The sequence below is a fragment of the Parus major genome, chromosome 9, assembly GCF_001522545.3.
Source record: "Parus major isolate Abel chromosome 9, Parus_major1.1, whole genome shotgun sequence".
Classification (NCBI taxonomy): Eukaryota; Metazoa; Chordata; class Aves; order Passeriformes; family Paridae; genus Parus; species Parus major.
The window spans coordinates 23,781,153-23,806,675 of NC_031778.1; the positions used below are offsets into that span (position 1 = coordinate 23,781,153).

The following is a 25,523-nucleotide window of genomic DNA, read 5'->3' on the forward strand; positions in this document are numbered from 1 at the left end:
CCGGCCGCCGGGAGCGGGGCCAGCCCCGGTGCCCCCGGCCCCGCCGCTCTGACTGCTGTGTCGTGCCCAGTGTCCCCAGAGCTGAAGGAGCGCAAGGAGGATGCGAAAGCGATGGAAGACGAAGGGCAGACGAAAATCAAGCAGAGGAGGAGCCGGACGAATTTCACCCTGGAGCAGCTGAACGAGCTGGAAAGGCTTTTCGACGAGACGCACTACCCGGACGCGTTCATGCGGGAGGAGCTGAGCCAGCGGCTGGGGCTCTCCGAGGCCAGGGTGCAGGTAGCCGGGGCTGCGCGGGTCCCCGCCCGCCCGGGTGCTCGGGGGAAGGGGCAGCTCGGGGAGAACCGGGCAGACCACGGGGACCAGCCCCATCCTTCTGGCAGGGAGAGGAGGCGGCTCCCCGGCTCCCAACTTCATCCGGCAAATCCGCCAGCGGCCTCGCAGGGTTTTGCCTGCCCGGGATTTGTCTCCCCGCGTGTCCCCGTCCCTCCGTTCTGCCGTGTTTTATCCCGGCTCCGCCGCTATTCCATCCCTGCCTCGGCAGCCGCTCCCGGGGCTGGCGGGAGCTGCGCTCCCGGTCCCCGCTGCCCGGCTCATCCATGGACGCACCGATTCCCGTCATGGATGTCGCGAGCATAAACTGAATTAGAACCCTCCGAGCGAAATAACGATAGATATCATTTCAGTCCGTTTCGCCTCGTAGTTCTCAAATGCTGAAACGGCACGAAAATTGAGCGAGGTGCTTTGTTCGGGTTTATGAAATACAGAAAGTCTGGGATAAACCCGAGATAATTTGGAGATTTCTCCCCTCCCGGAGGTTTCCCTGGGTTTAACCTGCGCTTTGCACCCTCCCAAAGTTTTTTTCCAAGCGGGTTCCTGGGCTGCTCTCTGCGAGTTTTGTCGGGATGAGCTGAGGGAAGGAAGGGGATCCCTCAAATGAGAACAAATGTAGCTGCTCCGGTGTATTTCCGTTGTGAAAATAAAAAGAAGAGAAAATGATGGTCATTATTTGTTGGAACACATGGAGAAGTTTTAGGCCCCGAACATCTGCAGCTGGTAGAAAGTATCGCTGTAACAGATACTCCCCCTCAATCTTTGTGCTCGCAGGCACCATCTGCACCCAAGTATGCGCTCAGTCCTCGGGGGGTTTCCCTGCATCGTGTAAGGTTGTGAGGACAGAGGCAGAGCCTGCACAGGGAACCAAAAAACTCAAAACAAGCAGAAAACAAGCAGCTTTGGTTAGAGCCTGAACCACAAAAAAACCCCCAAAAAACCTCAACAAACCAGAAAGAAATAAAAATTAAAAAAAAATAAAACTGCTCATTTTCCCTCTCTCTCCACCCCCCCCCCCCCCTTTTTTTTTTCTCCCCTGGCTGCTCGGTTGGTTTTTGGTTGGTTGGTTTTTAATTGTGTTTGTTCGTGGTTTGTTTTTTTTTAAATTTCTTTTTTATTTCTGTTCACCAAACCTTAACAAAACCAAGGCAAAAAGTTGTTGGCTGTGGAAAATGGAGCAGGGAGGTGCTCGACAAAGGAGGCGGCGGCGGCGCATAATCCGCGCTCCCATGATGCCAAATCGCAGGGTGCATAATAACTTTTGGAGATTTACATAGATTAAACCCATTCCCTAGAAATCCTCCCGGAAAAAAAAAAAAAACCAAAAAAACCGCTTTTCAATAATATTTTGCCTCGTATCTGCTCTAATTTGTAAATGACGGGAGGCGCGTTTGTTTCCGCGGGAGGCTGAGGGCGAACGTGGCTCTCGGGCAGATTTTCCTTGGCTGGAGAAAATGACAGGGCGGGAGGAATTCCCGTTTATATTCGTCCCTTTCGAGTAAGACCTCAAAAAATGAAAATTTTATCTTTTTTTTTATTTTATTTTTATTATTTTTTTTTCCTGGCCGCGGGGAAAGGATTCCTTGGTGGATGTGGCTGCTTGGGATGCGCTGCAGAGCCCTGGGTTAAACCGGGGATGTTTAAAAAACAGCTCTCCCCCCTTTCCCTCCCTCCTTTCTCAAAGGCAGCACAACTTCAGGCTGGGAATTTGTTTTAACGATTTCATTTCCAATATTAAGAGTATGTTGGTGTCTAACGGGGCAGCCTCTTCGGTGCAATCAAATGAGATTATTATGATAATGAGATAATTATTCCGCTTCTGTGCTACACTCCAGTGAGCAGAGAAATTCCAAACTTCTTTGTAGCGAAGCTTTTAGGACCTTAATTCTCCTTCAGCCCCACCCCCCCCCAAAAAAAAAAAAAGAAAATAAGAGAAAAAGTCATAAAACCCTGTTGTCGTTGAGTTCTTCTGCAAGATAAAGCTAATTAATTTATTTATTAATGAGCACGAGCTTCTCAGGCCGTTATGGCCCGTTCGTGGTGGGTACCGAGGGCCATTTCAGCCTTTGGGGAGTCTGATGCGGAAAGAGGAACCCGGGGAAATCCTTTCCCTGGGGCGTGCGCTCCGCGCTTGGCGATTTTCGGGGGTTTTGGACTCTTTTCCTTTTTCCTTTCGGAGCTCGGGAGCGGGGGATGCTCGGGAGGGGGGAGCGCACCCGCGTCTCTTTGTCTGCGGGGCTGGGGAGAGGGGGTCGGGAATTTATTATTATTAATATTATTATTATTATTATTTATATGGCTGCGGTTATTCCCGGCGCGTTTCTCGGGGCTCGGCGGTGGCAGCGCGGCCGTGACCCCGTGTCCCCATCCCCGCAGGTTTGGTTCCAGAACCGTCGGGCCAAGTGCCGAAAACAGGAGAACCAACTGCACAAAGGTACCGGGGGCGGGGGCTCGGCCGCAGCCGGGGGGCTCCGGGCGCTGCCCCCGCCGCTCATCCCCCCCCGTTCCCCCACCCAGGGGTGCTGATCGGAGCCGCCACCCAGTTCGAAGCCTGCAGGGTGGCTCCCTACGTGAACGTGGGAGCGCTGAGGATGCCGTTCCAGCAGGCGAGTGCTCGGGGGGACGCGCGGCCGGGCTCGCCGAGCCTTTGGGGGGTCTCACGGCTTTGTCCCCCGCAGGTGCAGGCTCAGCTGCAGCTGGACAGCGCCGTGGCCCACGCTCACCATCACCTGCACCCGCACCTGGCCCACGCCCCCTACATGATGTTCCCCGCTCCCCCCTTCGGGCTCCCGCTGGCCACCCTGGCCGAATCCGCCTCCGCAGCCTCCGTGGTGGCCGCAGCCGCCGCAGCCAAGACCACCAGCAAGAATTCCAGCATCGCCGACCTCCGCCTGAAGGCCAAGAAACACGCCGCAGCCCTGGGGCTGTGACCGCGCTGCTGCTTGCGTTTTATTCTGGGTTTTTTTTTTCCCTGTTTTTTTTTTTGGTTTTTTTTTTTGGAAAAAAAGGGGGAAAAAAAAGTGAAAAAAGAGTTAAAAAGGAAAAAATAAAAAAAAAAGGAAAGAAACGAGGGAGAGGAGAAACGGACGGGAGATATATACTTATTTAAGGAATTAGAGGACGCGCAGCTGGGAAGTTCACAGGTTTTGAAACTGACCTTTTTCTGCGAAGTTCACTTTAATACAAGAAATTTGATAAGAGAGGCGGGCCTCCTTTCACGTTGCATCAGGTACTTGAGTTTAACAACCACGTCTGGAATAGCGACAAAAAAAAGGGAAAAAGAAAAAAAAAAGAGAGAAAGAGAAAGAAGACGACGAACAGGAAAAAAAAAAAGGAAAAAAAGAAAAAAAGAGACAATGATTTCTCTGCGAATTTCTAATGGGAAACTGTCCGGGATACTTCCTCCAGCAGCATTCCGGCTTGCATGTATTTGTATTTCATTGATGGAGTCCTTTGATTCACTTGCACTTCACCCTCATCTTTAGTAGAAAAAAACCAAGACAACCACAAAAGCAAACAAACAAACGTGGCTGGGTTCTTTCTCCTCTAATCTTGGAGGGAAGCAGGCACAGAGAGGCACATCAAGCGCTACCTTTTCCACTCTTAAATCTTTGTCGGTCGTTTGCTGTCCCACCTCTGAAATAAAAAGGGAGCGGAAAGCGCCAGGAGAGCAGAGTTCGCCTCCCTTTGCCGGGTCTCTCCTGTCCCGAGGGCAAAAATAAAATGGGGAAAAAAAAAAAAAGGAAAAGGAAAAGAAAAAAAAAAGAGATTATTTAATTCCCAACCACCACTTGACACCACGGCAAATTCCGATAAGAGGTACTGGGTACATGTAAAATATTGTTGATACACACGAACAAAGTTTATTTTGGCTATAACTTGTGAATTGATAGTTGACTGTCAAACATTTACATTTTATCTCATAAAGGTGTATCTATTCACGTAATCTTGTGATTTTTTTTGGTTATTATTATTATTATTATGATTATTTGAAAGACGTATAGCTATTTAAGCTGGGGTACCCTGCAGTCAGTGATTGTTATCCCAGATTTTGCCATCTGACCCTCATGCTTATTGCCAAGACAGAGGGAAAGCTCTTCTACGCGAACTTTGGTATGGACGGGCTTTGTATCTATTTGTTCTCCATGAAAACAAAATTATTTATATTGACCATATTTTTTCTAGTGTATTTTAAGTTATTTAAAAAAAAAAAAAAAAAAAAAAGAAAAAAAGAAAGCAAGATGCTGTTATCTCATTGCATTTGTTGTCAGTACAATATATTTTGTTTCACTCAGGTTTGCTTCACCTTTTTTAATCCATTTTCGACGTCACGAATTTCAATAAGTGCCAAGTAATGAATTTAAGACGCTTTGCGATCTATCGACTGCAGTGGGGACGCTTTTGGGGCCGGGATTCTCGGTGTCCAGGCACCGGTGATGTTCTTTTTTTCCCATGTTCTCACCTCCTGTAGAGCTCGCACGTTTCTCTCTGCTCCGTAGATATCGCGACTCGCCGATAGCGCTCAGCACCACGAGGAAGCTCCGCTCGCCTCCGCTCAGATTTATTTAAAATTCCCCCCAAATTTCTCTGTTTTTGCCGAGTTTGGGCTGCGCAAAGCGGGACGTTGGCTCCAGGAGCTCCATAGCAAATCGTGTCTTTACGAGTTCTGTCAGGTTCCCTCAGGTAATAAAAGCCAGGAAAGCGGAACGGCTCGGAATCTTTTCCAGGGAGGGATCCGAGGGCACCGGGACCCGCCGTGCCCGGGCAGAGCCCGCAGCGGGACCGGGATTCTCCTGCTGGAGCGCCGGGAAATCCGGGAAATCCAGCGGGAGGAGCCGCTCCGGGAGCGGCGATGGACCGGGCTGGAGGGGATGCGCAGCCCCCGAGACCCCGCCGGGAAAAGGGGTCGGGGGGAATTGGGAAGGGTCGGGAAGGGTCGGGAAGGGTCGGGAAGGGTCCCCCGGGATGGCTGCGGCACCGCGGGCAGCGATGGGACAGCCCGAGGTGTCCCCATGGCAGGGACAGGGACAGGAACAGAGACAGGGACAAGGACAGGGACAGGGACAAGGACAGGGACAGGGACAAGGACAGGAACAAGGACAGGGGATATGGACAAGGACAAGGACAGGGACAGTCAGAGCCCTCCCAGAGACGCCCCCAAGCAGCCAGAGCCAAAGCAGCTCTGCTAACAACAGGCTGGGAAGGATAGGTTTTAAATTGGGTAAAACAGCTTTATTCCAGCAAAAGGAAGATACTGCTAATTATAAAGTCAATAAAAGTAGCGGTGGCGTGGATTGATCCCGAACAGAGCAGTTCATTAATATGTGCATGAGAGCATCAGACCCAGCCTCAGACACCCTCTCCCTCCTCCAAATAAAGCTGGCAGGTCCTACCTGCTCTGCTCAAAGCACAGCTGGTTTGGCTGGAGTTGCCCCACAGCCTCGTGCAGGTTTTTGGGGTGGAACACAAACGTGGAGGATGCAGCGGGAACCTCAAACCTTCCCTCAGCCCTTAGCACGTCTGTCTTCGAGATGGTTGTAATAAAAGTCAGGAAAAATGGGTTTCCACCCTATCAGGGAAGGTGATTGGATGGTGTGAGAGAACTGTGTGGTTTTTAGTGCAGCTGTGATTAAAATAAAATAGTCTTAACGGGATGTTTTTGGACAGGAATATTCACATTCCTGGTTTTCTCGGATTGGAATCCCTAACGAGTCTACAGGCCAACAGAAGTTGGCCAGGACTCTTCTGTTTCTATTTTATTTCTTAGAGTGTCTCTGTAGAACCCAGTAGATTCCCCCAATTTAATTATGGACATTTCACGGCCCAGCCAGCCTCACAACCCGCACAGATAAAACCTTCCAGCGGGATTGACACGGAGACGCGCTGGCCTGAGAAGGGGGTTTGGAGAAGAGATCCAGAAATCCTGCAGGAAGGAGTAAACACCTCTTTCTGTCCTGGCAGAGCCCGTGGGGCGTTCCCAGCAGGACCTGACGTGAATTCCGGGGGGCTGGAGGAGCAGCTCCCACGTTTTGTTGTCTCTCTGCAGCAGCACCAGCGAGGAGAGCGGGGCAGGGAGCTCCAACCCCACGGATTCCTGCTTGGAGCTCGCTCCTCCACATCACCAGGCTGGAAAAGAGAAGGGAGGAAAACCTGAGAAACAAGAAAAGCCCATGTACAAACCTGCTGTGTCTCGTGGTGCTCCCTCACAGCTCAGCTTCGTTCCAGGCTAAGCTTTCAAAGTTGTCTTTTGGAGGAGCAGCATCAGAAGAGCTCTGTGGCATCCAGCCCTGGGAGGGAGCTGTGCCTGGGTAGCCACGGAATAAATCATGTCCTGTGCTACCAGCACACCCTGTGCTCTTTCCTGCCCAGTAAATATTGATACTTGTTCAATTTTGTGGCTGTTCCCATTTTGTTTGCCCTTGAATCCTCAGTCCCTTGCTATTTCTGAGCCTGATTTCCCCTCACTGCGAGGTACCAGCAGGTGAAAGGGCACCCTAAAGGTCACCTCCTGCGTAGGTTTAAGAGTAAAAGCAGTAAATCTAAAAAAAGATTTAAAAAAGAGTAAAAAAGAGTAAAAAAGCAGTAAATCTGGATCCCTTTTGTGGCTCTGAGGTGGGCAGCAAAGTTCTGCCAGGAGCTGGAAAAGTTGTGCTCATTTTTAACCTTCCCTGCATTCGACTGCCGCTGGTTTTCCTGGAGGATCCAGTGAGTGTTCCCAGGCACGGGAGCTGTCACTACTCACACTTTACACCAGCGCTCAGCCTTCTCTCCAGGTGTTCTTTAGGCAATTAAGTTGGTGTGAGTGAAGGAAATCCTCAGCATTTTCGACACCCCGAGTCTCAGTGCTCTGGTGGCAGCCTGGGCTTTGGGAGGGGTTTGTGCTGCTCTGCCAGCTCCTGACGGCAGAGCCACCATCCCCATCATCTCCCTCAGCCCTGTGGTGAGGCTGGGCCTGATTTGGACAAGGAAAAGATCCCCAGAGACCCCTCCCCTCCCCGATGTGAGGCTGAGTTTTGGTTCTGTGTGTGCTGCCTGCAGGGATCTGCTGCATCATCCATGTGTGCATCCCAGGGCTGTGGCCACAGCTCCCTGCTGCAGAGCCAGCCTCTCCTCCAGCAATGTCCCTTCGTGCTCACCAGAGCCTCAGCTTTTCCCAGAGAGCGAAGGGAAGCCTTTCTCTGCTCAGGGAAAGAGGTTTGGGGATGTTTTCCTTCCTGACCAAGGGTTTATGGCCTTTGCACGTCGCACCCCTGTGCTTTCAGCAGCCTCCTTTTACACAGGTGAAAATCACCCAGGGAAAGATTCTGGGAGAGAATTCCAAAGTGGGGAATAAAAATGCACAAAAGGAACCAGGGGCAGTTGGGCTTTCTCAGCAGCTACAGCCACCCTGAAAGCAACAAGGATCAAAAACCCGTGCCAGAGCTTTAGGAACATCTTCCTCAAGCCCACGTATTGAACAGAGAACAGTTTTGATAATGCTTTCAGGAGTGCAGCTGCACCCCAGGGGTGGCAGGGTGACACCCACCCTGGTGCTGCACCCCTGGCTGTGTGGGGTCACTCGGGGTCACTCGGGGTCCTGTAGGGTCCCCAGGTCAGTGCAGCCCCCCGGCTCCAGCAGCAGCTGCCTGCACAGCCCCTCCCTCTGCCAGCTCTTTCCAGCTCCCACCTTGGGCCCTGCATCTCCTGGATGGGGCAGGAAGCATCCACAGGTGATGAACTGGCCAGCACCCGGTGTTTGGGATGTCCAAACGTGTCCCCTGCTCCAGGACTGTCACTCCAGCCTTTTGCCTTCCTGGCTTTGCATGAAGTGTCTCCTGTCACTGTGGAATGGGGATTTTGTTGTGCTCACACTGACCCCACAGTTTCTGTTCTCTGTGAAACTCTTTGAAACCCCCAGGCACCTTCCCTCCCCCAGCCCCTGCAGGGAGCTCCAGGGAGATGCTGACAAGCTGCACTCTCTGGAACAGGGGGAACATTTCATCACCCCCCTGTTAGGCAGCTGCTGCCACCAATCCTGCTCCCACAGCAATCCAAACCCTCTGTTTCCTTCTCCTCCAGGAGGAGATCCCTCTGCTGGGAGCTGCAGCTGGAGTGGGGCTCCACAAGGGGCTGGAGTTACCCCTGCTGGAGCAGCTCAGGCAAGAAGGATTGTCTGTGTGAATCATGGAATCAATGGCAATTAATCATGGAATCACACAGAGCTTGGGCTGGAAGGGACCCTAAAGCCCACCCAGTGCCACCCCAGCCATGGCAGGGACACTTCCACTGTCCCAGGCTGCTCCAGCCCCAATGTCCAGCCCAGGGATCCAGGGACAGCCCCAGCTGCTCTGGGAATTCCATCCCAGGGCCTCCCCACCCTGACAGGGAACAATCCCTTCCCAAAATCCCATCCATCCTTCCCTCCCCTCCATCCCTTTGAAGCCATCCCCCCCTTGCCCTGTTCTCTACCCGCTCTTAGGAAAAGCATCTGAATTTTGGAAGCAATCAGAAGAAGACACAAGGATTTTCCTGGGGGTCATTTTCATTTAGAGATTAAATTCTGCTGAGGGCTGGCCCAGGTGCCTCCCCTCCCTTGTGCCAGAGGATCCAGGAGGGGGTTTGGCAGCCCAGCACAGACAGCAGTGTGCAAACTGTTATTATTAACAACAACACACTTCCCACCCTCTCATTGTCCTTTGAGTAAATGTTTAAGCAGTGGAAACTTGGCTTGCACTTCCCCAGATTGGCAATCTGCTGGAAATTGAGATCCTGCCTGGATCCCCTCACAAAATCCCTGTGAACACTCAGAACATCTTTTTCACCGCTCCTCCATTTAATGTACACATTTTAATTATTATGCAGATTCTCCTTTAGGAAATATTTGGATTTGGAAGTGTTTGGCCATGTGGTAATCTTTAGGAAGAAGGTAAACATATTCTTTGTTAAAGAAAATGTAAATAAAGAATTGCCCCAAAATATCTCTGAGAGGTGAAATGCAGGACAATGGGAACCACATGGAAATGTTCCTGCTGTCCCTGGGCAGGAAACTCAGGGATCTGTGCAGGGACTTTGGTGATGCAGCAGGAATTCTGCTGGGGTAAAGTCCTGAGAGAGGAAAAGAAAAAGGAAACAATAGGGTAAGGAATCAGCTGGGTTTGATGGATTTTAAACCACAGAATCCCAGACTGGTTTAGAAAGGATCTCAGTGCTCATCCCATCCCACCCTGCCATGGCAGGGACACCTCCATGTCCCAGGGGCTCCAAACCCTGTCCAGCCTGGCCTTGGGCACTGCCAGGGATCCAGGGATCCACAGCTGCTCTGGGAATTCTGTTCCAGGCCCACCCTCCCAGCCAGGAATCCCTTCCCAATATCCCATCTTATCCTTTGTCATCCCATACCTGGTTTAGATTATCCCAATTACTTGAAGAGCCATTAATTTTCAGAGATACCGTGGCTCTGACATCCATCCTCACTCTGCACGGGGATGTGAGCTCATCCACAGCATTCCTGCTCCTTTTCCAGCTGCTTTTCCTCCTTGTCCAACCCCTGCAGAGGCATTTGGGTTATTCCCACTCTGCTGGAACTGCAGGAGAACATTTCCTGGTGGGATGTGATGGTTTTCAGGCGGGTTCCTGACCTGGTGGCAGCAGTGGCAGCTCTGTCCTCGTCCCCTGCAGCAGCACAAGAGGTGACAGGCCCTTGGTGGGTTTTGTCCCTGTTCCACGGAGCTGACAAAGAGCTTGGCAGCCTTCAGCAGATGACAACTTTCACACGTGTAATCAGTTTAATTACACAAACCCTTCACAAGATTTTCCTGCCCAGGTAAAGGATTCTGTGTGAATTCCAAAACACCACATTAACACCGCTAAAGGAAACAGGAACATTTGCAATTCATGCTTTAGTTCACCTTCAGATGTAATTAATTTGGATTAATTTCTAATGAACTCATTTTGCTTGTAACCAAGAACTTCTTTTCCTGGGCTGGGAAAGCTGCTGGGATTTTTCCCTCGGAGCTCTCTTGCACAACATGTGCCCCGAGCTGTGTCTGTGGAACAATGGAGAGGCAGATTTACAGGGTGTCAGCTCTGCTCGGGGCCTGCAGGAAGATGAATCCAGCCTTCTCTCAGAAATGGAACATATCTACTACAAACCAATTGTTATTAGCCAAGATATGGCCCTGGCCACGCTGAGTTCTGGGTGAAGCACTCCTGGGACTAATTTATCTCCAGGGCTCTTTCAAATAAGAATTGATTTAAATTTTTTTTTTTCAAGCTGTGTGTAAGTTCTTTAAGGGTCAGGCTTAGTTTTCAGGAAAATAAAAACCCTGACCAGGATTTGGGTTTGTTTTTAACTATTTCCCTATTTTAACTACTTTATTCTCATACAGTCTTTGGTCATTCATGGAAATCTCTGGGGGTTCAATGGACTTCAGAGGCTGTCAGGGAGGAAAAGGTGAGTTTGGTCTTGTTGAAGTTCAGAGAACTTGGAGCAGAGATGTGGATTCATGTTGGAGGCTCGAGTAACCAAGAGAATAACTGCAGCAGAAAGAAGAATTTTTGTTCTGCCATTTGCAATTGAATTTCAGAGAATCACAGAATGGTTTGGGTTGGAAGGGACCTTAAAGTCCATCCCATTCCACTCCCTGCCAGGGACACCTTCCACTGTCCCAGGCTGCTCCAAGCCCAGTCCAACCTGGTCCTGAAAAACCCTCAGATTTTTATATTTCAACACCTATAAAATGGAGATAGTCACAATTTCAATATGGAATTGAAATTGCAAAAATGTAAAGAAAAGTGCAGGAATTCTGCAAGTTGTTCTCAAGGCTGCACTGGGTCCCTCTGCTCCTGTTTCTGAGGAAGAGGATGGAAGGATGGCCTCCAGCCAGCCTTTCCAGAGAAGGAGCTGCAGGATGGAAATGAAAACAAAAACAAAGAGAAAAAAAAATAAAATCAGATTTTGGGCACAGAAGAAATGCATTGCCCACAAATTGCATTTTTCCTGATTTCTGCACAGCTCTCCAATTGGCACAACCTTGCTCAGCTTCAAAGATGTAAGAAAAGGACAGCCTAGGGCTCTTGGATGGTGGCTGAGGGTGGCTCTTATCACTGAAGTCCTGGGGAATGATTTAGGGCCAAATGCCCATCCCAGATCTCTTACTCTGACATTCCCAATGTTTGCCCTGGGACACCGAGGAAGGCAGAAAATGTGGGCAGTTTTTAGGGCAGTCTCACACAAATAAAAAAGTGTAAAATTGTTAAATGCAGCTCCAGTCCTGGAGCGTCCCAGGCCAGGCCAGAGGGGGCTTGGGGCAGCCTGGGACAGTGGGAGGTGTCCCTGCCATGGCAGAAATGAGATGATTTTTAATGTCCCTTCCAACCCAAACCAGTCTGGGATTCTGTGTTCCTTGGGAATAAATAACCTGAGAACACCTCCTGGGAGCAATCTGCTGCTGATCCTTGAATGTCAGCGTTCAGGAGAGAGCCAAATGAGCAAATTCCATGGAACACCCCAAAATCTGGGGCTGTGAGCAGCAGCTCCAGCTCCAGCCATGCCAAGGGTGGGATCCCAGCACCTGCAGAGGGATGAGGGAACAACGGAGCCTCCTCCAGAGTGGCCAAAGCAGCAGAGAAAAACCAGGATGAGCCATGGACAGGGAGTGTGGGGACAGGGACTGGGAGGGGCTGGACACCAGCAGGGGATGGGGAAGGCAGGAACTGGGAATGTGGGGAAGGGGAGAGGCACAGGTCATCACTGCCCAGGCAGGGTGGGAGCCATGGACAAAACCAGGAGCATTTCCAGATCCCCTGGTCCAGCTGGGCACGGTGCTCTGGCTGTAAATAAACCCCAATGGATTCATGGAATGCTTCATTCACTCACCCATCTTTTCCCTAAATGAAACAACCCAAGGGAGCCTGGGCAGTCTGTGCCACACAGGCTGGGAGCTCAGCTCTTGGAAATCCAGCAGGTAAAGGAGGGGAGGAATATCAGTATCATTATCTGTGCACATTTGTGTCCTGCAGAATCATGGAGTGCAACCCAGAAATTAAATCTTCCAGTTATCCATTAATCCTTTATCCATTAATGGTCACTGTCTCCATCATTCCCAGGGATGGGGAAACAAAACACCTCGAGGGGAGTGGGGGGTTCCTGAAGGGAATCACAGCTGGATGAAGGGCATGGAGATCCTCCTCCTCCTCCTCCTCCTCCTCACCAAATGTCCTCCTGGCCTTGCACCTGCTGCCAGCAAGGCAATTCCAAGAGTGAGGGTGATGGAAGCCTTGCTGGAAAGGGGATGTGCAGTGATGGAAAGGAAGGCAGAAGATTTTAAGTTTTAAATTATATTTTTTCCCTCCACCAGGATTTGTGCAGAAAGGCAAAGGAGCTGCCAACCTCACCCTGGCCACCAGCGAACTGCGAGCATTTAAATACAATTAATGCAAATACCATTTAATTATAAATGCATTCCCTCATTTGCAGCACATGGGTAATATTCCAATGGGTTGTGGCTCCATGGAAAAACTCGTGAGCAGCACTCACTGAGCTGGAGCTCTGTCTGTGTAAGTGGAACTTCACAAAGGATAATTGTTAATTTTGACATCCATTTTAAAGAAAATTCAAACCTAAGTAACAACTTATGTTCAGCCCTCAGCAGAGCCATTGGGCCCCCAAAATAAACTGTTGTTTTGCCATTTATTTGTGTACAAACCCATTTGTTTGCAGAGAACAAAGCGGATTTCCCGTTTACAGACGAAGCCGTGGTGGAGCTGTGCAAACCCTCCCCGGGTGTTTGAACAGCGTGAGCCTGAACACAGCTCTGCAGCCAAAAAATCACACAAAGCCCTGGGCTCCAGGGGCAGCCAGGAGCCCTTTGTGGGCTCTGTTTGGGCTTTCAGAGGGGAGAACATCCCTGGATCAGTCATTTCCCAGCGCCTTTATTTCCCTCTCACAGCGCAGGGCAGCGAGCGGCTCTGCTGAAGGGATGTGAGGAGGTTTCCAGCTGGGAGGACGTGTTGGGATCTTAAGCCTCATGCTGGAGCTGCCCCTTGCTGCTGGAGATGAATCCCAGCATCTTCCCCTTCTTCTCCTGGAGGGGAGCAGAGTTCCAGCTGTCCAAAGGGACCTTCCACAGAGCTCTTCCCAGCCCATCCCGCGGGGGCGAGGAGGGAGATCCATGGGGAAGTCAAAGCTGAGGATGATGATGGTGCCTCTGAACCCCGGCAGTGCTGGAATTGCACGGATCAAGGACTGCAAGAGCAGAACAGAATCAGCTCCCTCGTGTTCAGACACTCCCTGCTGGGCAGGTACCTGGAGCAGCAAATGTAAAGTTAATGGTGTTTAATGAAGCATCTGCAAAGGGGAAAATATCAGTTCAGTATCAGAGAGAACAGGATGAGGACTCCGGCTACATTTCCATGGCCAATCTGGTTCCATTTCTATCATCACTTTATCAACATTCTACCTTTGGATACAAAAAAATAATAAAGAATTTGGCTTCAGGAACAGCCCAGCCTTCTCAAGGACATGGTGGGTTTTAGCTGATGTTGGTTTCTGCTGAGGGAAACTATTGGCAGTTGCTGTGTACGAAGGGGTTGATCTTTAAAGCATCAATTCACGGGGTGTTTGTCTTTCCCCGTGCCTGCTGTCTGCAAATCCTTTAGCAGGCAGAGAGCTGGGGCAGTCCTGACCACAGCAGCATATTTTATTTGTTGAAAATCAGTTTTGTATTGTAATAAAGAATATTTGCTCTGGCAGCCTGGGTTTTTTTTCTGGAGACTGATTTATACCTGTCCAGACAGCTAAAGAAAAATGCCTTAAGACTGAACTGCACAATTCTATTATCCTAAGTATCGACTCTCAAATTCCTGTAGTGAACTGACTGCGAATTTCTGATTAAAAATGAATTCTAATTAATTTAGGGATCAGGAAGAAACAAAAGGAAAACCACGAGCTACTACCTGACATCATGGATGGGAATGGTCTGGTGTGGATGGAGGGCTGAAAATGTGTGAGCAGACCCTGGAATCCCACAGGGGGCTGGAGGGACCTTAAAGCTCATCTGCCATGGGAATTGTTCCACCATCCCAGGCTGCTGCAGTGCCCTCCCAGCCTGGCCCTGGACACTTGCAGGGATGAGATATCCCAGCTCTGATCCGAGCTGGAGCCCCTGGCAGGGCCTGACGAGGCAGGAAGGAAAACCTGCAGTGAGGGCATCATGGAAAGCTCCTTCCTCAAGTGTCCCCTTGAAGAGATTCCTGCTGCCAGGGGGTGCCCAGCTCTGGAACTGGGGGTTCAGCAGCTCAGCTCTGTGAGGGGAGACAGAAATGCCAAATTCAGCATCACCAGGAGGAGGTGGAGGGAGGGATGGGCATTCCTGGATGGACTCGTGGCTGGGAGAGAGAAGAGGGAGGGGGAGCTGAGGATGAAAAGCCAGGAATGACTCAGTTTGGAAAGATTCCGTGTTCATGGTCTTTGCCAGGGGTGACTTTCTGATGCTGCTCTCTCGTCTCTCCCGATCAGGACCCCGCTCCCGGCCGGTCCCGTTTTTCCCACTGGTATATTTCTATTTATAGCACTTTGGGATGGGTGTGCAGGGGCAGCTCAGCAGCCTGGGCCAGCTTAACCCCTGAGACACAGCTCAGCTGGGTCAGGCTTAAATTCCCCCAAATCTGCTGCCCGAGGAGGAGCCTCCTCCCCTGGGGATCTCCTCTCTGGAGAGTGCCCTGGGATTGTTTGTGGTGTCCCCTCTCCTCCACTCACATTCCCTGATTTCCATGGGCTCCTTCCCCATCCCAGCTTGCTCCAAGCCCTGTCCAGCCTGGCCTGGGACACTTCCAGGGATGGGAATGCAGGTGACACGGGAAAAACCAGCGGTGGAAATGGAAAAAGGTCGCTCATGCAGGCAGAATCCATTAAAAATAACACTCCTCAACCCCTTTTCAGTTAACTTTTTGTTTGCTTGTTTTTAATTCTTTAATATAAACTAGTCAGTTTTAATTATTTTAGATGCAAGCAGAGTCCTTATTTTCCTGATTTAAACCAGTTATAAATATAATTTTCTCACTGCAAACCAAAGGAGTCCCTAAAGCAGTTCCAGATGCCAGACATGGACATTTGTAACATTCCTACTGCAGGGATAACTTTGGATATTGAATCCAAAGCAACAAGTTTAACAAACAAGACACTGACACATGAAGAGATAACACAGTGAGAAGGAAAAAATCCAGTCTATAAAATTTCCATGAAACTTCTCCAATCTGCACAAAGAGTTTTAGAAATGTTGGTTTAAGCAAAGGTACAGCTTAAAAATGAAACCTGAAAAAGAGTGAAAGAACTGGGCTGGGGAGAAGGGGAATGAAATGGAAGGAAGAGGAGAATAAAAAGAGTCAGCAAACAAATGGGACTTTGAAAAGAAATGCAAAATGCCAAAGAGAAAAACAGAAAATCAAAAGAAATGCCAAGGAAGAATGATTTCAACAAGGCAGGAATAAAAAGTTGAGCTGTATGAGGAAAAGTGCAAGAAATACCAGGAGTTACAATGTCCTGAAGACAAAAAAACTGTGAAAATACTCGGGAGGAAAGAGGAAATATGAAAAACCTCATTTTGTATTAATTGTGTTGCCTTTCAGACACCGCATTCCAACGCTGGGAAAAGTGTCCTAATGAGATTATTGTTTACAGCAGGTTATTTATTCCTCAGCTGCCTCCTGCTCAGCCTGCCTGTGTTTGATCCCTTTCTGTCAAACCTTGCAGTGGAGCCCTGCAGTTGCTACCTGAAAATAAAGGCTTAATCACGCCAATGGATTTGGAACAAAAATCCTCATTACAGCCCCATTTTTGCTAAAGGCTTTGTGTGATTCCCCAAAGCTCAGGCTGCAGCTTTGCAGCTCCTGGCAATCTCCAGCTATTGATGTTTGGGTTGTCCCTTGACCTTGAGCAGCTCGGGTTTGGGGTGGCAATCACCCAGGATCTCCCCTTCAGTGCCAAGCCAAGGGATGCAAATTGAATTAAATCGAATTAAATATTAATTAAATATTAGAAAATTGAATTAAATATTAGAGACCAAATTTTTGAGGCAGAATAATTGTGTCTAATCCTTCAATGGTTGTTGAAAATTGCTGCCCTCGCACCTTGGCGAACCTTTGTATTTTTGGGGCAAAGAACTTTGGAAAAGAGGCATGAAACCCCCCCAAAGAAGCAATTAGCAAAATAATCCCAGCAATACACTGAGGAAGCAAGTGGGAAATGTTGTGTGGAGATGTGGTTATTATTTTATTTATTAACATGTGTTTTAAACAAGCAGGTGCCCACATTTTTCTGGCAATGGCACAATTGCGTTAGGCACCAAAATCAGATTTTAATGTACTTTTAAATGTTCTCCTTTCCCCTCCACTCCAGGGTTTGAAAGTGTGGGTTTTGTCACCATTCTCGTGGCTTCCAAAGCTTCTTTTAAGCATCCCACAATTACCAGGGCTGGCTAACAAACCATCTCCTTGATCAACTTCCTCGCTGAGGGGAACCCAGGACAAAAAATGAGCCTGGTTCTTTAAAAGTTTATCCCTGTGGCACCATCGTGTAAGCATCCATATGGGACAGTAAAAATGGAAGACGACACATTAAATGACATTATTATAAAATGCAATACTCTTGGAATGATCCCTTATTAAATTAGGCTCTATGATCTGAGATGAATTTCCCCGATCCCTAATCCATCACCAGAGAAATATTAAAAGATAGGTCTCAACTGGCATTAGAATCGCACTCAGTCTCTACTTTCATTATTTTGAATTAGGGTGCTACTGGGGGGAAGCCTCTTAATGAGAATTAGAGTGATTCACTGGCCTCCTTTTGGATTTTGACAAGTAAAATATTAACTCTTCAGTCACAGCTGTCGGAATTAAAATACTTGGCAGCCACAGATGCACAAATTAAATTGGCCTTTATGTTTCCATATTGCTGACCTCCTTAGAGGCAAAAACATCAAACCCAACAATAACAGCAAACCCACAGCATGTCATTCCTTGGAAGAAAATATATTTATTGAAGTTTTTATATTTGTTTCAGTTTTGAACACATAATTGAACAAATACGGGACGTTTCTACAAAAGGCTCTTATTTTAATTTTGCGTTCTGTAAAACTTCAGCTACAAATCAGTTCCTCTGAACCATTAATCAGGCAATAAAATAATAAATGAAGTTATTTCGGGGATTTCTTAACTGTTTAAACCAACATAAATCAGATTTACATGCAGTGCATCAGCGAAAACATCTTAATGGCTTTGACTGGCATTTCTTTGGGATTGTTTCTCTGGTTTTAATAGATTCTTTTTCTTAGGAACAATATTTGAAAATGCACAATTACTGCAAAAGAACAAGGCTTTTTATTAGCAGTGCTCCAGTTTGGAACAGCAAAACAAGCTGGAGTTTAGCAATGCCAAAGATCCTTTCTGATCTTTTCCCCTCTTTTTTGATTTACTGCTGTGGCAGTGGAATTTCAATTAGTCTCGGTTAAACGTGTCTCAATTAAATGTATTTCAATAATAATAAGAGTTTCCAAAGTGGAATTACAGCATGGAAAAGAAAGGAGGGATGCAGAAGTGATGCAGAGGTGGCTTTATTTTGGTTTTTTTTTTAAGCTCTCCTGAGATCCTCTGATCCATCACACCCACACCAGCCCAGGGTTTGTTATCCTTCCCTGCGCCTCTGGTCACCTCCAGCGTGTCCCTCTCTCCTCTCCTCATTGATCCCAGCTGGGATGGGCTGGGAATGTTGCTGGGGGATGGTGATGGATGCTCTGCCCCCCTCTCCCCCTTCCCACAAACCCCGGGATCATCTCCCTGCACCTTTCCCGTGGGGGGAAAATCGGGGGCTGCGGCCCCGGCGGGCACAGGGGGCTCAGTTTGGGCTCCCTGGGAGAGGCTCTGCACCCACAGGAGATCACAGAGCACCTCCATGGAGTTCACTGAGGTGGAGAGGAGAGGCTGCAGCGCTGACAGGATGAAGCACCTTGTGTTTGATGTGAGGAAATGGAGTTTGTTTCCCACTTGCTGCTTTCCCAGTTTTTACTCATCCATAACCAGCCAGGGGAAGGTGGTGCCTCTTCTGCTCCTGACAGGGGAGTTTCAGAGCTGATAACTCAGCATCCTTGATATCTAAAATAATCCAGCTCTCAAACCTTAATATTTGGAAGTGTCTTGTTTTCCCTGCAGGGATCTGCTGGATGCATTTGCACTGTGCACATTCCTCGTCCCCTCTCTCCAGGGGCAGCTGGGGACACCTCCCCGTGACATGGGACACACTTGCTGTGCTCAGGACTGAGGAACCGGCCTCAAGCTGTGCCAGGAGAGGTTCAGGTTGGATATCTGGGAAAATTTCTTCACCAAAGGGCTTGTCCTGTGCCAGGGCAGAGGTGGAGTCCCCATCCCTGGAGGGGTTTGAAGCCCTGGGCACGTGGCACCTGGGGACATGGGGCAGTGCTGGCCTTGGCAGAGCTGGGAATGGTTGGACTCGATGGTTTGTGGGGGATTTTCCAACCTTAATTATTCCTGAGGATGGGGAGGTGCCCTGGTGGCTGGGACAGTTTAGGGCTGTGACATCCAGCCCTGCCTGGTCAGAGTCACAATGACACCGAGTGTCCGTGGTCAACATTCCATCAGCAACCCTAAAGCTCTCCTGGAACCACTTCTCCGTTGTTTTTATCCCTTCTATGACATTATCTCAGCCATGCAAGCAGCTCCTTCATGGGATTGGAGCTTTCCTAGGAGCACTCACCCCACCTTTCCTCCTTGCCACATCCCCAGCTGGTGCTGGGACCCTCCTCCCCCGGAGCACCGCTCCAGCCCCGTCTCAGTCCGGGATTCCCAGTCTGGACAGGGCTGAGAACCCACAGAGTTTTCCAGGCTCTGTGGTTCCTTCCTGGGTTCCTTGTCCGGAGCTGGGAACACCATGGAGCCACCTCAGTGTGTGAATTAGTCCTGGGAACTACTTAATCCATCTTCCCTGGAATTAAATGTGCACGGAGAGCTGCCGGGGGCCGTGCCGCGGGCGGCTTTAATTTCTTTTTTAGACGGCATTAGCAGAACTCGATAAAGGGTCAAGTAATTTCATCCAGCTTGCCACCAGTTAGTTAAGGGGAAGCGACAGGGCTGGAGCCTGACGTGGTTACAACCCCACAGAATCATTTTATGAAACAGGAGGTTTAAAATCCCATTTTTTTTGGCCGGGAGAGCGATGGCGGGAGGGACGGTCCCGAGCTGTAAGGGATTGCCCCAAACAGGCGCCACGATTGATGCTCTCAGGTTTGGGGTGGGCTGAGAGCCCCGAAATGAGATGGTTACTCGTGGCACGGGAGCGCCTGCGGAGCGAGGCCGGGGAGCCTGGCCGTGGAGTAATTCCCGGGAATTGTGAGCGGACAGTGGGTCCGCGGGGAGCGCTGGCAATCACGGCGGAAACAATGTTTGCATCGATCAGCTGTCACGGTGATTTATGGCTTCATTTTGCTGTAATGGAGAATTAGTGGAAAGATTATCAGGGACTCAACACTTTGGCTTGTTACCCATGTCCAGACGAGCAATTTGTCTCCCTGAAGCAGTGAAATACTTGTGACAGCTCCAACACTTGCCCTAATTCAATCAAGAGAAAATGTTGGAATTAATTTGTTACAAGAAAATTTAAATATGTTCAGCAAACAGTAACCGCAGAGCAGCAGCTGATTTATTGTGCTCGGCAAGATATCGATCCGCTTCGATCTGCTCCATGTTGAGGTTTTAATGTGTAATAATTTCCAATTTAAAGCTCCTTTTCAAGATCACGGGTTTAAAGAGAGGGCAGGCTGGGTCTCAAGACCTGATTAGGAGCCTGTTGCAATGGCTTTGTCAAAAGCCTGTTTGAATGTAAATTCATAGTTATCTTTTGCACTATCTTTAATATTCTTGACATGGATTTTATTGTGTGTCAAACCTCAGGCCAGCTGCCTGCCACAACCATTAATGAAACATCTTAGGAAATAAATCTCAGTCTTTATACAATATTTTTAAAAACCTGAAACATTAGATGTCAGCGAAAAAGGTGGAACTGCATCCTTTTTTTTTCCCCCCTGCACAGTAAAGCATCAGAGATGGAGCAGTTTTACAGCTTCCCTACACAATTAGATTGAATTATTGTGCAAATGCTATTATGCCATAAGCCTAAATTCCGAAGTCTGCAGGAATATTTTAGGTGCTTGTACAGATCTGTTATCTTCATTGAAGGTGTGACAGCTTATTCCACCCATACAGATCTATAATTTTTAAGGTTTTCATTATTAAAATGCTCTCCCCCATCGCCTGTAGGGTGACACCGCTCAAGGAGGTGGCTGGAGTTGGGAAATTTAGCTCCTTGTAATTCATGGAGCAGCCCTGGTGGTCTGCAGGCTGTGCCAGCTCCTCTGCCACCCAACTCCTGCAAAACGGGGGGGAATCCAAATGTGCTCAATGAGACCTTTCAACCACATTGTTATGATTAATTAAAGAGAGACCCAGAGCTAAAACCTCGTTTAATAACCAGCCTTGTAGCTCCAACTTGGCGTTTTCACCAACATTTTTAGAGCATCAATGGGTCACGTAATTAGAGAGCAGTCCTGTTCAACCTAATCAATAAAGAGTCGTCACCACCACTGGACACATCCATAGCCAAAGATTTTTTTGCTCATTAGCAGAGTTTATTTTAGTTATTCTTAGTTTTGCTGCCTCGGATTGAGCACTGAAAATCAGCTCTCTTCACTTTAACTGGTTTTGAAAGCATTTCTGACAATGCCTGGGCTGTCAAACACAAGGTTTGGGCATCATCACTGGGTCAGCCACGCTGGGAGGTGCAGCCCCCCAGGTTTTCCCAGGAAAACCCACACCAGACATTGGCATTTTTCCCAAATGGGCGATGGGGAAGGGGTGTGAACACCTCAACCCCAGCTGGGTGACCCCAGGAGGGCGTTTGCACCTTCCCAGAGCAGAGAAAGGACCAAAGCACTGGAGAAGCCGAGCTCCTGAGCTCCCCTGGCCATCAGAGCACCTGCATGAAACCTCTCCCTCCCTGAGGTGTGTAAATGCTGTTTGAAGGACAAATGCTGTCCCATCAAACAGGAGCTTCCTGTGCTGCAGCCGCTTCCCAGGAGCCACTTCCTGGGCTCTGGACTTCGCTGGCTTTGGAGGAGCCTTTGCAGAAGCAACATTTGGCTCTCTTGGAGCTTTTGGAGACAAGATGTGACAAATTCCTGCTCCTTCGTGGAGTTCTGAATGAAGGAAATCCACAAGAAGTCCAACAGGGATCACATTTGATCAGTGACTGAAAAGGAGGTGAATTTGGACAAAACAGCCCCACGTTGCTCCCTGGAGATGCTCTGGTTGAGGGGTGGTGACCTGTACCAGGTGTTTTGGTGGCCTGGCAGCACAGTGTCCCCTGGCACACCCCAGGGAGGGGACCCAGCGGGATCATGGTCACTGTGCTGGGACACATCCCTCGGATGCACTTTGGCCCTGCCTCGGCCTCCTCCCCACCACCTTGGGCAGAGCTCTCACTGTGTCCTCCCCAGCAAACCCTTCCCTGACTCCTCAGGAAGAGGAGATTTCATCTCTCAAGGGCCACAAAGACTTGCTGGTCTCAGATGGTGTCCCTGGTGCAAAGATTTAATGCCCTTTGCTGGGCAGCCACGTTCCCACCTCACTCCTCTTCCTGATGGAGCTGGACACCTTCCCCCTTCCCTTGCTGTATCCTTCCACATGTCTGCACTCAGTGCCTTGGAGAAAGCAAATAGAATTTTATTAAATTCTGTGCATGAGTTGGACCATAAAAGAAAAGGGATTATGGACACGTTGTAGCAGCTTTATGAAGGGAGGTGTCCCTGTGTTTCTGAGATTCGCTCTGACTGAGGGCTTCAGGATTGGGAATGAATATTTTTTTTTATAAATGCCATGCTGGTATTGTGCCCCCACCTCTGAAAATCCATAATTAGAACTCAGTTTTTCATTACAAACTGGAAACGTAAATATTTCTGTGGTCTTTGATGGAATTTAACTTCTGCAGCAAATAATATCTGCACATGTGTTTCCTATCTTGTTCTTTCCCGTGTAATACCAGGCATGCTACAGCCAGTAAAATATTCTTATGAAAGTCCCTTTGCTGCAAGTCTTGACCAAAAAATCCATGGCTTTCTATCAAAAGTGTTCCTGAGGGTTCCTGGGGGCCAGCAGAGCTCTCGTGGTTGGAAAGGCCCCGGCAGGAGCAGCTTTGTCCTTGGTGGTCACAGCTTCAGGGGGTGTCCCATCCATGAGATCCTTTACTCTGCACCAGAAACCCTCACATCTCCTTTCCCCCCAGTTTCAGGGGAAGCCAGGCTGCTGCTGGGTGATTTTGGGAGGCTGTGAAGCCCCAGCCCCCTTGGAGAGCGAGGCTGAGCATCCCTGGGCTCTGCAGCCCTGCAGGGAGGGAGGGAGGGAGGGCCACACCGGTCCTGTGTGACCTGGAGGAGAATCAGGCCTTGACATTTAAAATTGAATTAGACTGATATTTAAAACAGAGATAAACTGACATTTAGAACAGTCCAATGTTCTGTTGTTTCGATTTGCTTCTTTTTTCTTCTTTTCTTTCCTCGTTTTTCATGGCTCAAGGCTCCACCACGTTGGAAGTGGCTCACTGGGGGTGTGCTGCTGGGTCATGACCTGCAGGGACCCCGGGGCTGAGGTCTCACTCTTGTTCCTCCAACCCTACAAGCAACAAGGAACCTCCTGGCTGGCTCCAGTGGGATGCAGTGTTGTCCTCACCCGTTAATGTGTCAAAAAGCAACACCAAAACCAGCTTGAGATCGTTCCCGAGCCGTCAGGAGCAATGCCAGCTTAAACTGTATTAAAATGTTGGTCAACAGTGCTAAAAGGCAGCATTGTAGATTAATAATATCGAGAGAAATCTAAAAACCTCATCTCATTTTCGGAGCCCTGCATTTGGTTTCCTTCTCTCACTCTCTGCTGGAACAGCCAAGAACTGGTTTGGTTCCTTCTGTGCCCCAGTGAGCCCAGAGAAATGAGCTTTTCCAGCTCCCACTCATCAGCGTGGCCCTGCAGCCACGGGCTGCAAATCCCACTGGGAGGTGTTTATTTGTTTTTAAAAAGTCCTATCAGAATCTGGATCTGCTTCTGCAATTGTCTCTAGTGCTGAAATACAAGTTTAGGGGGCTGCAAACACCAGCGTTGGGAGAGGGCTGAGAGAATGGCATTCCTTTCAAGTCACATTTGCACAAAGCACAAAAAATCCGAGGAAAAATAATCTTTAAATAAGTTACCAGTTGTGAACTTTATAACAGTGCCAGCCATTAACAATAGACCCTCTTGGGGTGGGTTCTGCTCCCTTCCCATTACAATTTTTTCTTTCTGCAAGGTCATTTTGGGTCCTCAGCCTCGATAATTATTTGCTCCACCAGCCGTTGTAGACAGGGCTGTCTTCAGCCTCTCAGCTCGGAGGGAGAAACCCGATCACGCCGTGGGATCCTTCCCAAATCTCTGCTGGCAAAAAATGGCTTTATTTTACCCAGAACAAGGATGACAAGGGGGTGTCTCCACGAGGCTCTGGCACCTCTTGGGCTCTGCCTGCTGCCCGTGGCCCCGGAGGCAGCGGGAAGGACGGGGCTCTTCCGTGGGGGTGAAGCCTGGCTGGGCTTTTCCAGCATTCCCATTGTTGCACAGCTGAATCCAATCACTGCTATTTGTTTTTCAAAACAGGGCCCAGCTCCCTGTTGCTGGATGATGTTTTCATCCGCTGACATTTGAAAGAGCTATTTCAAAACAAGCTGAGATGGTTTCTAGAATGCCTCTATTTTTAAGGTTTTATCGAAATCAGCTTTTAATTATCTGTTTGGAAATAATTGTTAATAAACAGCTCCGTGCCTGCTCTGAAGGCGTTCACCAGACCTGTAAAAACCAGCTAAAAATGGCACATTTGGGGAAAGGAGATGATTTTTCCAAACCCAAAGAGTGATGAGATAATGCTCAAGCCCATGTGCTGCATCCCAGACAACGTGGCTGTGATTAACCATTTCCTTCAGCTCCTGAATCGTTGATCCCCTCAAGAATAAAGGTAAAGTGAAGTTATTTAAAAAAGAAAGGGCCTTTTCCTTGGAAACCCCACAGCTGGGCTCTCCTGCCCGGGGGGAGCTCCCAGCAGGAGCAGATTTCAGGAATTTCTGAGCATCCTGTTGTGACGGAGGGTCATTCTGGGGGATGCATTTTATGAAGGTTGGGAAATTGGTTTTGCTTGGTTGGGACTCTCTTCAAATGATCTGCCAGGACTTCAGGATGTCGAGGAAGAAAAGGGAGAAGAAATTAAGGCCTTCAGAAGACAATTTTGACCTGCTGAGCTGTTGTGTCTCCTGATCCTGCCACAAAGAGCTACCAGATGTCCCTGTCTCATTTCCAGGAGTGTTTCAATAATTTACATTCCCAGGAAAATGAGAAGCCCAAAAACCAAGGCTGACTCACGTCTGCTGTGGCCACGGGCTTTGCCCGCTTGCCATCACCACATGCAGCCCCGCAACAACCAATTACTCATAATTAATTATCAGCAAATTGTCAGAGTGGAGTTTAGGCCTCATGTCTGTAATGTCACCTCACAATTAATTTAATTCACCCCCAGCCTAACCCAGGTTTGACTCTGGGGCTTTGCTCACCCAAAGACAGCAATCCCTGTGCCTGGATCTGAAGGAAAGGTTGTCAAAACCTTCTGAGGAGTGAGGAAACCTGCAGGAATGCTTTCCAGTAAAGCATCAGTGGGATGGGAGAGGCCCCAGCAGCAGGGCCCAGATGATGTGGGGACATTTGGACATTTGGTCTCTGGTGAATGAGGAGGTTTTGGAATGGTTGTGACCTCTGAGGAGGTGAGGTCTCATGGAATCACAACCCATGGAATGGTTTGGGTTGGGAGGGACCATCTCATTCCAACCCCTGCCACGGGCAGGGACACCACGGAGCTTCCCTGGCTGCAGCACACCCAGCTTGCAAGACTTTTGGCAATTTTTAGTGACCTGCCAGAATCTGGCTCTCTTGGTACAAAGGACACATTCCAAACGAAGATGAAGACTGTTTAAATCCCACCTGGCAGAGCCAAGCTAATCAATTTACCTTATCAAGCTCCAACGTCTAATTAGATGTTCCCAAGCTGGGTTCAGCTCATCCTGGAGGCAGTGTAGCCCTTT

The 25,523-nt window shown here is 49.0% G+C and overlaps 1 protein-coding gene across 1 annotated transcript; it reads left to right on the forward strand.

The window, feature by feature from the left end:
- On the forward strand, window positions 1-5,040 carry SHOX2 (short stature homeobox 2; the record flags this gene model as incomplete). Its single annotated transcript, XM_019007741.1, has 4 exons — window positions 1-279; window positions 2,710-2,767; window positions 2,851-2,939; window positions 3,012-5,040. Coding segments are annotated over 4 exons (678 nt in total), but the record flags the coding sequence as incomplete, so codon positions are not given.
- Between the last annotated feature and the right edge of the window lie 20,483 nt (window positions 5,041-25,523).